Below are 16654 nucleotides of genomic sequence, written 5' to 3' on the forward strand. Positions count from 1 at the left end.
TGTAATATAAACTGAAAACTAACAACATATCCACTTTTCTGAGCAGAAATAACCTCACAAAATGTGCATCCCAAATGATTATATTTTCTCCATTAAACAGGAAATTAAATCAAGCATCCAAAAGTGTTCACACTCTAAAAACATATATAAAAATCTGCAGTTACATTTTCCTAAAGATTACATTCCTAGTTGAACTATGCCCTGAAGCTTTGCATTGGTTAAGGCCTGCAAAGAGCTGAGCTATTATTATGCTAAGTTAGTAATAAACACTACTTTTCACCCTTCAGTAAACCTACAGCATTGAAGAATATGTTCACTTGAGCAGAAATTCAGAGAAATATTTAGAAATGTACCTTATTAAAAAAATGATTGCATGTAACAATAAGATGTTCTCAATAATTGCATATTTACTGTACCTGTGTATCTGTAAATGTTAACCGCAGTTCATAATCCTTTAGGATGCTGGGATGGCTGATTAAGTGTTTCAAGGCTAGCTGGATGGCAGGCAGGACACCTGCGGTAAGATTTGCTGGGCCCATGAAGCTAGTAATAGGTAGGAGCCCAAGAATTGATAAACCTACAGGATTTAATTCACTGGAGAACGGTACCAAAAACAGTAAATATATTCCAAAAATTCCCCTCTCCTTCTTCCAAGTCACCATGTTTTACACTGAGTCTGTCGCCCTCCTTCCCTGGAATGTTCATTACGACAGCCTTGGAAGTTGGAGCTGTCTGTCAACATCGTCTTCTGTGTGTGTCTGAGAAAGGGATGACTGTTATTAAGGGATAAAGAGCTCTCAGAGCTCACCAGAGCTAGGCAACACTGCAGTGGATAGTAAACCTGTTCAACAAATCCGTGGCTATAGATAAACACAGTGACAGAAGTGCTGTCAATGAACACCTTGCTGTTATATAACTTTCAGAGAGTCTGTTAATGTGGGGCCATACTCCGCACAATGACAGAATACTTCCTATATTGGCTGTTTTATTAACGTGAGAATAATATTCTTTGCTAGAAGCAAATTAAATTCTACATTAATCTATCACCGTCACTAATTAAAGTTGAAAAACAGAAAATATACCTGCAATATACCTGCTTTATGATGCAATATGTATGAAGCCTAAATTGGTGCTAACAATAGCATAATTTCCTAGTGCTAAATATAAAAAACTGACAAGTGCTAAGCATAAAAATTAAAAATTAAAATTAAAAAAGTACATAAAGTAATTATAGGAGTATATGAATTCAGAACTATGTATGGCTTTGCACGGTAATATATATGTGAATATATAGATATATCTATATAGATATAGATATATCTATATAGATATATCTATATATATATATATATATATACACAGTAGATATATACAGTATCTCACAAAAGTGAGTACATCCCTCACAGTTTTGTAAATATTTTATTATATCTTTTCATGTGACAACACTGAAGAAATGACACTTTGCTACAATGTAAAGTAGTGAGTGTACAGCTTGTATAACAGTGTAAATTTGCTGTCCCCTCAAAATCACACACAGCTATTATTGTCTAAACCGTTGGCAACAAAAGTGAGTACACCCCTAAGTGAAAATGTCCAAATTTGTCCCAAAGTGTCAATTTTTTATGGCCACTATTATTTTCCAGCACTGCCTTAACCCTCTTGGGCATGAAGTTCACCAGAGCTTCACAGGTTGCCACTGGAGTCCTCCATGATGACATCATGGAGCTGGTGGATGTTAGAGACCTTGCGCTCCTCCACCTTCTGTTTGAGGATGCCCCACAGATGCTCAATAGGGTTAAGGTCTGGAGACATGCTTGGCCAGTCCATCACCTTCACCCTCAGCTTCTTTAGCAAGGCAGTGGTTGTCTTGGAGGTGTGTTTGGGGTTGTTATAATGTTGGAATACTGCCCTGTGGCCCAGTCTCCGAAGGGAGGGGATCATGCTCTGCTTCAGTATGTCACAGTACATGTTGGCATTCATGATTCCCTCAATGAACTGTAGCTCCCCAGTGCCAGCAGCACTCATGTAGCCCAGACCATGACACTCTCACCACCATGCTTGACTGTAGGCAAGACACACTTGTCTTTGTACTCCTCACTTGGTTTTCGCCACGCACGCTTGACACATCTGAACCAAATAAGTTTATCTTGGTCTCATCAGACCACAGGACATGATTCCAGTAATCCATGTCCTTAGTCTGCTTGTCTTAAGCAAACTGTTGGCGGGCTTTCTTGTGTATCATCTTTAGAAGAGTCTTCCTTCTGGGACGACAGCCATGCAGACCAATTTGATGCAGTGTGCGGCGTATGGTCTGAGAACTGACAGGCTGATCCCCACCCCTTCAACCTCTACACCAATGCTGGCAGCACTTATATGTCCTAATATTTCCTAAAGACAACCTCTGGATATGGCGCTGAGCACTTGCACTCAACCTCTTTGGTCGACCATGTTGAGGCCTGTTCTGAGTGTAACCTGTCTTGTTAAACTGCTATATGGTCTTGATCACCGTGCTGCACCTTAGTTTCAGAGTCTGGGCAATCTTCTTATAGCCTATCTTTATGTTTTTTCAGATCCTCAGAGAGTTCTTTGCCATGAGGTGCCATGTTGAACTTCCAGTGACCAGTATGAGAGAGTGAGAGTGATAACACCAGATTTAACAAACCTGCTCCCCATTCACAACTGAAACCTTGTAACACTAATGAGTCACATGACAACGGGGAGGGAAAATGGGCCCAATTTGGACATTTTCACTTAGAGGTGTACTCTCTTTTGTTGCCAGCGGTTCAGACATTAATGGCTGTGTGTTGAGTTATTTTAAGGGGACAGCAAATTTACACTGTTATACAAGCTGTACACTCACTACTTTATATTGCAGCAAAGTGTTATTTCTTCAGAGTTGTCACATGAAAATATAGAATAAAATATTTACAAAAATGTGAGGGGTGTACTCACTTTTGTGAGATACCGTATAATATCGTGCAAAGCCATACAAAGTTCTGAATTCATATACTCTATTTCCTGGTCAATTTCAATCACTTTCATTACATCAGGAATAACAGAAGAAGCAAGCACTACTGGACTGATAACTTTGAAGAAAGCCCAGCCCTAACCCTAATTTAAGATGTTTATCTTTTTAGCATCTCTCTAATTGAATAACTGCCTTGATGTGTTTACTAGCTGGAAAGAGTGTAATGACCACAAGGTAATGTTGAGATGAATGTTGGGAGACATCGGTCATTCAATAAAAACCGTCCGACATTCGGCGCGTGTGCATCTCAGCCAGTCCAACAGAAGCTGGCCGTTTGGAAAACCAGCAGAGCTGACCAGCTCCTGATCAGTGCTCTCAGACAACGGTGGGGGGGGGGGGGGGCTATGTACCAGACTTAAGAAATCTGCATTTATTTTAGGAATTAGTATTAAGAGGTAATGGGCCCCCAATTAACATTTCACTGAGTGTCTGAAAAAATTAGCAGTGGCCATGCATGAATTTCAATGGGGTCGATTTACTAAAACTAGAGAGTGCAAAATCAGGTGCGGCTCTGCATAGAAGCCAATCAGCTTCCAGTTTTACTTTTGTCAAAGCCTAACTGAACAAGCTGAAGTTAGAACCTGATTGGCTACCATGCACAACTGCACCAGATTTTGCACTCTCTAGTTTTAGTAAATCAACCACTATATTTTTTAATCTTTAGGTTTGTCACTGGATCACTGCGTGAGACTGGACATTAGGCCTTAAGATAGGTATTAGTGCTTCTCAATCTCTCCTGTGCAAGAGCTAGCAGCTCTACTTTATAGTAGTTCAGCCTTTTGTGAGACAGAAATGTGCAGCTTCTACAGTCACACAGAAAAGCCCCTGCCAGCAGACTAATAGAGGTGCAGGGTACTTTAGAATTCTTTAAAGTGGTTGTAAACCCTCACATAAGTCCAGTGAAGTCAGATGCAGAAACAGCCTCAGATGATACAGAGATGAAACAAACCCTCCTACATAGGTTTTATTTGTATATCTGCAGTCTTCTCCTTTCTACACCCTTTGAAAAGTGCAGATTGTGATTGCTTTCACAAAAATTCAATGGTGCAAGTTTTAAGTGAAGCAGTGGCAAAAATATCTTTGTTGGGTCAACAAGTGGTTCATGTGCCATGTTTTTCTGTCCTGAAACCAAATTCTTTCCGAGTGGCTATTTCTTTTTAGGGTAATGCAACTCTCTTGCATAGCTGTCCCATTTGTATATGTAACAACAATACTTGGTGTTTCCAAGCTGCATTCCAAGCAGCAGAGCCACTACAATTAGATCTCAACAGATATTCCAGTTGTACTTGGTGTAGTGTATGCACTTAAACAACAGTTCCATGTCTGTGTATGCTTCCTTTATGTGTGTACCATAGCCAACAGATATTGCAAATTGCAAAAACAGATTTCTATAAAACAGTATGCTTGAATTACAGGCTATTTTTTGATTAGCAGCCACAAATCTGGGTACACCAAAAAGTGTTGAGGTAACAAAATCTTTGTTGTCCAGTATTATGAGCCAATTAAATCACTTAACTTTCAGCAATGACCTTTTTGATTGCACTACCCTCTTAAGACAATAGCTGTATGTGGATATATAATATATAAATATAGAAATATAATGCTATCCTCTACATCCCAAAACATTTTGTTTATAAGCCATACTTTCATCCACTCAAATGTAAGCTCTTTTGGTCATCACCACACTCTTATCTCTGTCTACCTTACCATACACAGTCCCACGCTTCATTTTGAATAGCTGTACAATAAAATCAGACTCTGCGGTAAACGTGCACTGTGTTATTTGAAAATAGATATTATTTATCAGTTACCAAATGGCCATTCTGTGTTTACTGTCCTGTATGTGCATACATTCCTTTTAAAGTAAATATGGTTTGTGTTTGAATCTTAAACTCCATTTTACATAACATTAATGCCTCCTGTGGACATCACTAATGACTCTAATTAGGAATTCCTAAATGCCTGCTGTGCAAACAAAAAACGAAACATCTGTAAAAACAAATGGATTTCTTTATCTTGTTTGTTATTTTAGCAATTTTTAGTCTCTACTAAACAGTTATATAAAACTGAAGATATTTAAAAGTAGATACCAATATTATAAAACAGCAGAGTGATAACTGATGTACATGCATAACAGAAGGCATTAAGTGCACTCTAAAACTGACAACTCATCACATCGAAAGAACAGAAACAAAAAGGTGTTCGAAAGGGAATATTACATTTTAAATCAATGTTGTTAGGTACATAACTATACTTAAAGAGTATCAAATAAAAAAAGTTGATAATATATATATATATATATATATATATATATATATATATATATATATATATATATATATATATATATATATATATATATATATATATATATATATATATATATATATATATCCGGATGCACAGCAAAGACTGTAGTGCATATAAACCAAAAAAGAGAGCAGCACTCACAGGTCTTTCAAGACCCATGAGTGCCGCTCTCTTTTTTGGGTTATATAATACATTTATATTTACATTGTATATTTAAATATAATTTCTACTGTACAGTACCAAATTTATATCTGAAATATAACAGAATCCTTTGACAACTCCCATTTATGCTAACGTATTCTGCCAAAATTAGTGCTGTAATAGCTTGTCTGTATTATTGTGATTAGCTGTTAGTGTCAAAGCAATTCAGCCAATATAACTTGGAATACAAATCACTTTTATGAAATATGGATATTTATGCAGATTTATAACAAGCTGGTTCAGTTATACAAGACCATTTTAACAAGATTTTGATTTATTTATTTTCTGTTCATATCTACAGCAGAGCATGCTAAAATATTTAGTTTTTCTTTTTTATTATGATCTGTAGTAAAAGTATTTATTGTTCTTGTTTATATGAAATTCTTACAGTATGCTCACATGCTTTATAAGGCATAATAATTGCAATACTAGTTTATCAACATATAGTTACAGTTATTAGCAGACAGTATATAGTATACCATTCATTCTGTAGTTAAAGAAGAAGTTGTTGAACCCCTCATGGGAACAAGTGTAATATTGCACTTGGTCCCATTCTAATCTTTAGCCATGTCATGCAATGAAAGTAGATACAGTATTTATGTCTGTTTGTTCTGGATGTCAGCTCCACCCCAGGCCGAATCCCAATTTTTTGAGCATTCCCATGGGGGAGTTATAGCACAGCACTGTAGCAACCATCACCTCTTCATTCTCAAAGAGTTGGATATTGTGTGTATTTTGTGTCCCTCCCCAACCATCAGGCAGACACGAATCAGGTAGCTGTCACCTAATTAGTTGGCAGTAATCGGTTAATTTGGTGAGGTTCTGGCAGCATTCTGGAATCTGAATGAATTCTGATTAGTGCACTCAAGAATAGGGGCTTTATATTGAATAAACATTTCACACTTTTTTTTTATCTTTAACATTATTTCTACATACGCAATGGGTCTGGTTTACTAAAACTGGAGAGTGCAAAATTTGGTGCAGCTGTGCATGGTAGCCAATCAGTTTCTAACTGACACGAAAAACAGCAAAAAAAATGGAAGTTGATTGGTGTCTATACAGGGCTGTACTAGATTATGGACTCTCCAGTTTTAGTAAATTAACCCCAGTATATTTTTTAGGACAGGGATAATACATGACACCCTGGAAAAGAGTTGGCTGGTATTTCCTTCTCTAACAAAAGCACCCTGGCCCACCCATCTGCTTTTGTAGGGAGAGAGGTTAGAGTAGTAGCTGTTGGCTTATGTTGTTGTGAATAACGGTGTGTTGGAGATGGGCGCTGTCATTTACAACACAAGGCAACTGTTACTCTAGTCTCTCTATAAAAATTGCAGCATCTTCAGTCTCTGCAGTGATGTCACCCTTCTGATGGCCTAGCAGTGTCTCCTATTGTCTATCTATGTATACATCTATGCAAGAAAACGCTTATTAAAATTAGAGAAACTTTTACTTGATTGTAATGTGGCTATCCCAGCTTAAGTTAAACATTGAGTATATTTTAGGTACTATCAGAGCAATAAGAAAAGAGGAAATGTTAGTGTTTGTTAATAAAGGTTTGTAAAGAGGGATGAGCTTTGGGTTTAGCATGAGCCTGACCCAATCCCAGGCTGTTTGCATTTTAGTAAACAACCAAACAAATTAAATGTATTTGGCGAGTTCACTGCCGACAACCTCGGGTGATGTTTTAGGGTGTTTAAGGTTGAAGGCATCAGGCCTGTTATGGTGCAGAGAGAAGGGAAGGCACGCTCAATGCCCTACCTTTTCTGGCCATCCATGCTTTAAGGGGAACCCAATGCCCATTTAAAAATGGTCTGGAGTCCCTTAATATACTTAACCCTTATCTAAGCATGCAGTCTGGATATTAAGGTATTTAAAGGATTAAAGCATCTGATTAAAAAAAGGTATGTGTTTTTTTAACCTACCTTTTAAGTCACATTAAAGGATCCTCTACACGCAGAACAGTATTTAAACTTTTTTTTTTGCATTGGTACATGTCTCCCATGGCAGTGTCCAGCTATCCATGTCCTGTTTTTACCAAAAGCTTAAAGCGGAGTTCCAATTTAAAAAAAAATACAAATACAAATACTGCAGCTGCTGACTTTTGATAATCGGACACTTACCTGTCCCAGGGTTCAGCGATGTGGGGGAACGAAGCCCGGCTCATCTCCCCCTCCTGTCTGCAGCGCTGGCATTGTCACTGTGGGTGCCCAGCTGTGGCTCCACAGCTGGGCACGCACTGCGCATGCACGAGTTGTGCTGCATGTTTTGACTGGCCAGGCAATCATCTGGGACCTGTGACGTGTCCCAGATGATTGCCAAGAGAGAGGTTATCTTCCTTCAGGCGCCGCAGTGGCCCGGGAGGAAATGGGAGCTGGAACCCTCTAAAAAGAAGTTCCATTTTTGGGTGGAACTCTGCTTTAATAAAATAAAAAATGTTCAGTTCAATAAGACTTCAGTGGGATCCAGCATTATTTTCAGGACTAACATCCTGCTGGGTGCTCTGAACATCCACTGAACTGAACTTTGCCTGCTTCACTCAATCCTGTTAAAAACATTAGGTAAAGCAGTCATACCATGCATTATAGAAGTATTTATTTGATCAATAAGCTACTGTGTGCAAAACAAATATAATGGTTTACAAAGCATATTGGAATCTGAAACATACAAGGTGATTTTTTTTAAGTCCTACCAAAAAACTCAGGGTTTTGAGGTACACCTAAAACTCTCAGTGTATATGACACAAATTTTGGGATCAGCTTCTATAACCTAAGCATATTTTTGCATTACCTTCCTTGACCAAATTTGCTGGTGTTTGTGATAGGTTGCATCCAAAGGATATTTGTCCTTTTTTTTAGTCTGATTGAGTATGTGCATACCTACTGTTCTTTCTGCACATTTGCATAATCCTGCAAAATTGCTCAATAATTTATTCTTAAATTGTTTAAATATCTGTAAACAGCGAATGTGCTAAATGTCCACAGTAAATAGAAAACATAGAAATGTTGTCAAAGAAGTGCCACATGCATTAAACTGACATTAATTAACATACATTGAGTCAGTTTAATTGCTTGTGAAAATTTATGCTGAAAAGCTAATTTTTTTACGGGGTGCAAATCAGTGTACATTTCTGGGTTAAGTACCTAAACCATTAGCTATAAATCATGTCACTTCTTTAAACACTCTTAACACTTATTGCTAAGAGTTGCCAAAAATATTGAAAGCTATTCTTTATTTGTATGAAACAACCCTACCAATTCATTTTCATAAAAGCCAATATGGTATAATCATGTTAAAACAAACATACATCTGTATGTGTTATAAATAGTACTTCTATTACTGAGATGCACAATTTATATCTTTAAGTGATCTGTGGAATCACTGCATGCTCTTAAAGTGAACATGTACTTAATTTTAAAGCTTTTAAAAGCAAATCCTTGCACCTTGCTTAACCACTGTTGTACTGCTGTATGTATAAAAACAGCAAAGTGGTGGATGGTGTTTTGTCCAATGCCATTTATAAATGGCACTTGATAAAGTACCATTGAGTGGCTCTTTAGTAACCAGCCAGCTACATTCTCAGGCACTGTGTACAGAACTGATCTGAGTGCCTCTATACCTTCAAATTGCTGTGATTGGCACACAGTGTCCAATCACAACAATCCCATGATGTACACCAAAAGGGGGATTTACTAAGACTGGGACAGACAGAATTTGGAGAAGCATGGCAACCAATCAACTTCCAGCTTTCATTTTCAAGGCTTAATTAACCACTTGCCTCCCAAGCCTATTCTGACACTTCTCTCCTACTTGTAAAAATCATTTTTTTTTTTGCTTAAAAACTACGTAAAAACCCCCAAACATTATACACTGAGCAAAATTATAAGCGCAATACTTTTGCGTTTGCCCCTATTTATCATGAGCTGAACTATGAATTTTTCTATGTACACAAAAGTCCTATTTCTCTCAAATATTGTTCACAAATCTGTCTGGTAGAGAAATGAACATTTAATTCAAGGGCAACAGCTCTGGTGGACATTCCTACAGTCAGCATGCCAATTGCACGTTCACTCAAAACTTGCGACATCTGTGGCATTGCTGTGCTGTGTGATAAAACTGCACATTTTAGAGGGGCCTTTTATTGTGGCCAGCCTAAGGCACACCTGTGCAATAATCATGCTGTCTAATCAGCATCTTGATATGCCACACCTGTGAGGTGGATGGATTATCTCGGCAAAGGAGAAGTGCTCACTAACACAGATTTAGACAGATTTGTGAACAATATTTGAGAGAAATAGGCCTTTTGTGTACATTTAAAAAGTCATAGATCTTTAAGTTCCACTCATGATAAATAGGGGCAGACACAAAAGTGTTGCGTTTATAATTTTGCTCAGTGTATATACACTTAACAGTCACTTTATTAGGTACCCCTGTTCAATTGCTTGGTAACACAAATTGCTAATCAGCCAATCACATGGCAGCAACTCAATGCATTTAAGCATCTAGACATGGTAAACATGACTTGCTGAAGTTCAAACCAAGCAGCAGAATGTGGAAGAAAGAGATTTAAGTGACTTTGAGCGTGGCGTGGTTGTTGGTGCCAGGTGGCTTGGTCTGAGTATTTAAAAAATGCTGATCTACTGGGATTTTCACACACAACCATCTCTAGGGATTACAGAGAATGGTCTGAAAAGGAGAAAATATCTAGTGAGCCTCAGCTGTATGGACAAAAATGTTGATGTCAGAGGTCAGAGGCTAATGGGCAGACAGGCTCAAGATGATAGAAAGGCAACAGTAACTCAAACAACCACTTGTTACAACCAAGGTATGCAGAATACCAGCTATGAATGCACAACACATCGAACTCTGAAGAAGATGGGCTACAACAGCAGAAGAACACACCGGGTGCCACTCCTGTCTGCTAAGAACAGGAAACAGAGGCTACAATTCGAACAGGCTCACCAAAAATTGGACAAAAGAAGATTGGAAAAATGTTGCCTAGTCTGATAAGTCTCGATTTCAGCTTTAACCGTCAGATGGTAGGGTTAGGATTTGGCGTAAACAACATGAAAGCATGGATCCATCCTGCCTTGTATCAACGGTTCAGGCTGGTGGTGGCGGTGTAATGGTGTGGGGGATATTTTCTTGGCACACTTTGGGCCTCTTAGTACCAACTGAGCATCGTTTAAATACCATGGCATACCTGAGTATTGTTGTTGATCATGTCCATCCCTTTATGACTACAGTGTACCCATCTTCTAATGGCTACTTCCAGCAGGATAATGCACCATGTCACAAAGCTCAAATCATCTCAAACTGGTTTCTTGAACATGACAATGAGTTCACTGTGCTCCAAAGGCCTCCACAGTCACCAGATCTCATCCAATAGAGCACCTTAGGGACGGGGCGCTTCAAAAAAAATGTTTGATTTTTTTCTTATTTATTTTACTTTTAGTTGTTTTTTTTTTTTTTTTTTTTAAGTTTGGGTCACTTTTATTCCAATTACACAGAATGTAAACATCCCTTGTAATAGAAAAAAAGCATGACAAGACCTCTTAAATATGAGATCTGGGGTCAAAAACACCTCAGATCTCATATTTACACTAAAATGCAATAAAAAAATAAAAATAAAAAAATAATTGGAAAAAAAAAATCTCCTTTAAGTGATATGGGTGGAAGCAACGTTTGACATCGCTTCCGCCCTCCCATGGCATGGAGCCGAGCAGGGGCTATCTTCCTCTCAGTCGGCAGCCATGCATTAACGGGAGAGGACGCGATCGTCTCCGCTGCTTACTGGCGGGTGCAGAGACGACCAAAGCACGACGGGAGGGGGGGAACCTCTCTCGCCGCCGATAAAAGTGATCTTGCGGGGGGAATCCGCCGCAGAGACCATTTTTATCTAACAGAAACGCATGCCATTACAGAAAATACCAGGTTTATAGCAGCTAGCTGCTGCCATAACTCTGGTATTTATCGTCAAAGTACCGACGTACAGGTACGGCGGTTTGCATGAAGTGGTTACATTTTGTTAATATTAATAATTTCTCTTTTATCTTGCACATTAATGTTTTAACCCCTCAATACCAGCATGTTTAGAAAATGAGATGACCCTGCAGTGTCTTCTTTCCAAACGGGTCATTTTGGGGGTTTTCGCACTTTTCCAGTATCTTTATTTTAGGAGGCTAATGCCCTTTACCCTGTATCAAACAGTAAACCTGAGTAAAAAAGGAGTAGAATACTGTACCGAATAAAAATGAATACATATTTCCATTCTAAAAATGTCTACTGCTTTCCTTTTCACAAATGTCATCTTTTTTTTTCATTTGCTTTTATTTTTCTGCTGGCTAATAGCACAGATGAATGAAGAATGTTTGGCAATAATGACCAACTCTGTACACAAAAATTACCCCTACAGCCAAGCCACCCCCCCCCCCCAACTCGCCTTGTAGGGTGTAAATACTTATAACTCTAGGGTTGGAGAAATAAGTATAACTATTATTAAGTATAATGTATAACTTTCCCTGATAAAAGTGATCTTGCGGGGGGAATCCGCTGCAGAGACCACTTTTATCTAACAGAGAAACGCACGCCGTTACAAAAAAAACTGGGTTTATAGCAGCTAGTTGCTGCTATAACTCCGGTATTTATCATCAAAGTACCAACCTACGGCTACAGCGATTTGCGTGAAGTGGTTACATTTTTTACATTTTAATAATTTCTCTTTTATCTTGCACATTAATGTTTTAACCCCTCAATACCAGCATGTTTCGAAAATTAGATGACCCTGCTGTGTCTTCTTTCCAAATAGGGGTCATTTTGGGGGGTTTTCGCAATTTTGCAGTATTTTTTTTTTATTCTCAAAATGTCTACTGCTTTCCTTTTCACAAATGTTCTCCTTTGTAAGATGACATTTTTTTTTCATTTGCTTTTATTTTTCTGCTGGCTGATAGCACAACCAGAGATGAATGAAGAATGTTTAGCAATAAAGACCAAGGGGGTTATTTACTAAAGGCAAATCCACTCTGCACTACAAGTGCACTTAAAAGTGCGCTGAAAGTGCACTTGGAAGTGCAGTCACTGTAGATCTGAGGGGGACATGCAAGGAAAATAAAAAAACATAATTTTAGCTTGCACATGATTGGATGATAAAATCAGCAGACTGCACTTCCAAGGGCACTTTCAGTGCACTTTCAAGTGCACATGCAGTGCACTTGTAGTGTAGAGTAAATCTGGCTATAGTAAATAACCCCCCAACTCTGTACACAAAAATTACCCTTATAGCCAAGCTCCACCCTCCCCCCAACTCGCCTTGTAGAGTGTAAATACTTGTAAGTCTAGGGTTGGAGAAATAAGGTGTATAACTTTCCCTATATCTCACTTTGGAAGTCTTTAGAACTCTCCTCTTCTCTCTAATGCTTTGGGTATGAGCTGTCCAATACAGTCAAGTACAATGCAGAGCTATTAGCATTGTACCTGAAGATGTGAGGATGTGACTGACGTTTCAATAATTTTTGCATACATAGTTGGATTTTTAATATAAATGTGATAAGTATGATTAACTTTAATTTGATCAGTGATTAAGATTTACAGGGCTTGTCTACACACAAGCCAGTTTATTTAATCCACACAAAGGGTTAAAGTATATTGATGCGATATGCTCCTGTAACGCAGTTTCTATTAAGCTCAGTGCAGAATACCCATTGGTATGCACCATTGCACTCTGCAAAACATAATTTGTTTTGCTTGATTTAGTCCTTAATGTGTTAATAATTTTGGTATATGATTTACTTGATTTTACTGCATTGTGAAATTTTTTGTAATGAACACTTACTGAGCATTAGGCCCCTTTCACGCTTATCCAGTCCACTTCTCCTGCATAGCGGGTGCAGTGTTGTTTTTCATGCAAGTTTGCTGCACTTTGCCATGAGCTTATGTCCCGCAGTTTTGGTGCTCTTTCAGAAAAAGCACCCAAACACCTGCATGCAGGACTTTTGGTGCACTTTCAGAAAGCACACCAAAACTGTGGGACATAATATAGGTCTTGGGCAAAGCACAGCTAACCCGCAAAAAACAAACAAATGTGAGTACATTGTGCTGTACCCCCGCTGTGGGAGAAGCGCACTAGATCGGTGTGAAAGGGCCCTATGTCATTGTGTATTCACAGCAAGTGTTTATATATCTGTGGACTAAATTCAGACAACAGTAATAGGTGGACCCATTTTTAATTGTTTATGCATCATAATGCACTAGTTAGGGTTCCAAAGAAAACAATTTAATTGAAGTTCACTGCTATGGAGTACAGGGTCCCAGTATTTACTCTTAATTCAGCATTATGAATTTCACTGAAATCTTGTGACAATTCCACACTGTCTTACACCAATTACTTCAGTTACCCATTTCAAAATATTTAATGCAGTGCGACCAAAGAACTTTCTATGGAATAATGAAAGTAGTTAGTGAATGCACAAAAGGGTTTTTTTTAGGAACAAGAATGTAGAATGAAGCCTTCTTTAGCCAGTAACATATGAAAAGATGCCTTGCATTAAAAATAGACATTGGGGGTTATTTACTAAAGGCAACTCCACTTTGCACTACAAGTGCAAACTACAAGTGCAAAGTGCACTTGAAATTGCACTGAAAGTGCACTTGGAAGTGCAATCACTGTAGCTCCGAGGGGGACATGCAAGGATGAAAGAAAAACAGCATTTTAGCTTGCACATGGTTGGATAATAACATCAGCAGAGTTTCCCCTCATTTCAGATCTACCCCTCAGATTTACAGCGACTGCACTTCCAAGTGCACTTTCAGTGCAATTTCAAGTGAACTTTGCACTTGTAGTTTGCACTTGTAGTGCAAAGGGGATTTGCCTTTTGTAAATAACCCCCATTGTGTTTGGGAACAGCATCATAACATGATCTTGCCAGTTCTTACTAGGATGGCTCCTGCCCTAGGCCTGCTAAAGCAGGTACAATTGTGGTTTATCATTAGTTACCATAAATATGATGTGTTATGATTTTAGTCAATAACAAACTATCATAAAACTATAGGCACACTTGCTTTCTAGAACAAATACTGTATATAAAAACATACATACACATTACGGATATCTTAAAAACCTGCACACACAACTAAAAATATGTTGTTACCAGCAATGTTCTATATCGCTATGTATAATTTACAGTGTGATGCAATTATGTCAACCGAAATACATTGCTTTTTCTATATAAATCTTTGTTTACAAAAATGTTTAAAAGCCAAGTGAGTTTTTTTGTGTAGAAATTATCATGCCAATGCCCAAATTTAGGCAACTGTTAATAATTAATAATGTTACAGTATCCTAGTGCGTAATATTAGTGAAATATTGAACATAAGTTAAATACTAATGGGAAGATATTGATTAACTAGCAGAATATACTATAACATAGTGAAGGTCATATGAATAACTTAAATCTGTTATTTGCTTATGCAGTTTAATCCACTATTTGCTTATGTAGTTTTTATTTAAACTGCAAATTTGATTTACTGCCAAACTATAGTTTTGGGAAGACAGAATAAACTGGTTACTTTAATTGCTTTAACAATAGCTGGTAACTCACAAAAGCACTTAACATAGCTGCAATACATAAGTAATATTTTATAAAATGATTTTTTCTTAATGTGTGATAGTATACCTATTATATCATATTTTGGTACACAACTATACAACTATTTAAAATGTTTTGCAATAAAGTATTCTTTTCTACTTACTGTGTACAAAGTTAAAAGAAAAAAAAGAAAAAAGAAAAAGGAAGTGAACCGTTTAGTAACTGAATTCTCCATCAACATGAAGTGGACCTTATAAGGGCAGCAGTAAGTGAGGTAAAACTAGTGTCCCATTGCCTAGCAAGACCCCATCTTAAGCTGAGAACATACCAAAACCCATGGCTTCACTCCAGACTTGCTCTTTTCATTATACAAACAATTTGGGTGCTGGCCACCACAGCTCCCTCCGTTAAAAATATAAAAAATGTAAGTTGAACTCCAAAACTTAGGTCTTCTATCTGTATTTAACAGTTGTCAAAAAAGACTGCATATAATAATGTCTCCAATAAAAACAACCTTTCTTGATGCGTTTCACAACTGCTGGCCTGCTCAGAAGGATAGGGGGTGTCCAGTTCTGGATTAGTTCATTTCTTAAGCTGTCCATACATGGAACAAAATTCGTCGAGTTCAGTAAGGACCAGAAGAATTTCGATCAGTGTGTGGCCACTGTGGTTGAAAAAAATTCAATCTAATGATCGACTTCTGTTCAACCAGCCTGACAATATATTTTTACTTGATCTTCGCTGCAGGCAATAGGTTTCAGTGCTGATTAGTGTTTTCTGATCAGTGGTGGTGCATCCATAAGGGTGCACGGGCGCCACCCAATGGATAGACTCATGCATTGCTGCTACCACCCCTATTCAGGCGCCCGGACCATTTTCGGGTGCCGGGCGCCTGAATTACAGCGGCGGGGGTGTTTTTGAAGCACCTGATTAGAGCCATAGGCTCTAACAGGCGTCAAAAAAGGTGACCTGCGAGCACCATGCTTGGCGCTCGCAGTTCACCTAGGTGTGTTAGAACAGCGAATGAATATTCGCTGTCCTAACACTGAACCGCCTCTCCGCCAATCAGGTGCTTGGGTCTGTTACCCGTCACCTGATTGACTGAAATGACAGGCGCTGTGATTGGACATCTGACGAGAGGAGTCACATAAAGGACACCGCTCGGAGGACACCGCTCGCCGCCATCACCCGCTGCCCCACTGAGACAGGGTTAGTGCCGGGCAGATGGTGAGCAGGCGGGGGGTCACAGTGGCGCCATTGGATAGCACAGTGGCAGCATTGGATGGGCACAGTGGCAGCATTCGATGGGCAGAGTGGCAGCATTCGATGAGCAGAGTGGGAGCATTCAATGGGCAGAGTGGCAGCATTTGATGGGCACAGTGGCAGCATTTAATGGGCACAGTGGCAGCATTTGATGGCACAGTGGCAGCATTTGATGGGCACAGTGGGTGATGGGCACAGTGGCTGCGTTTGATGGCACAATGGCTGCGTTTGATGGCACAGTGGCTGTGTTTGATGGTGCAGTGGCTGCAAT

At 38.7% G+C, this 16654-nt stretch overlaps 1 protein-coding gene across 2 annotated transcripts in view; it reads right to left on the reverse strand.

The window, feature by feature from the left end:
• GABBR2 (gamma-aminobutyric acid type B receptor subunit 2) overlaps positions 1-16654 on the reverse strand; it is a 982804-nt gene that overhangs the window by 948078 nt on the left and 18072 nt on the right. The window contains exon 1 of one of the 2 annotated variants that reach the window (XM_073630835.1): positions 417-677. The exons of the other annotated variant lie outside the window; for it this stretch is intronic. Within the exon in view, the coding sequence (XP_073486936.1) occupies positions 417-662 (246 nt within the window). The 5' untranslated portion in view covers positions 663-677. Of the gene's footprint in view, positions 1-416; positions 678-16654 lie in introns of those variants that run through there. 2 annotated transcript variants of the gene reach the window in all.

This window comes from Aquarana catesbeiana, linkage group LG05 (genome assembly GCF_042186555.1).
Source record: "Aquarana catesbeiana isolate 2022-GZ linkage group LG05, ASM4218655v1, whole genome shotgun sequence".
Classification (NCBI taxonomy): Eukaryota; Metazoa; Chordata; class Amphibia; order Anura; family Ranidae; genus Aquarana; species Aquarana catesbeiana.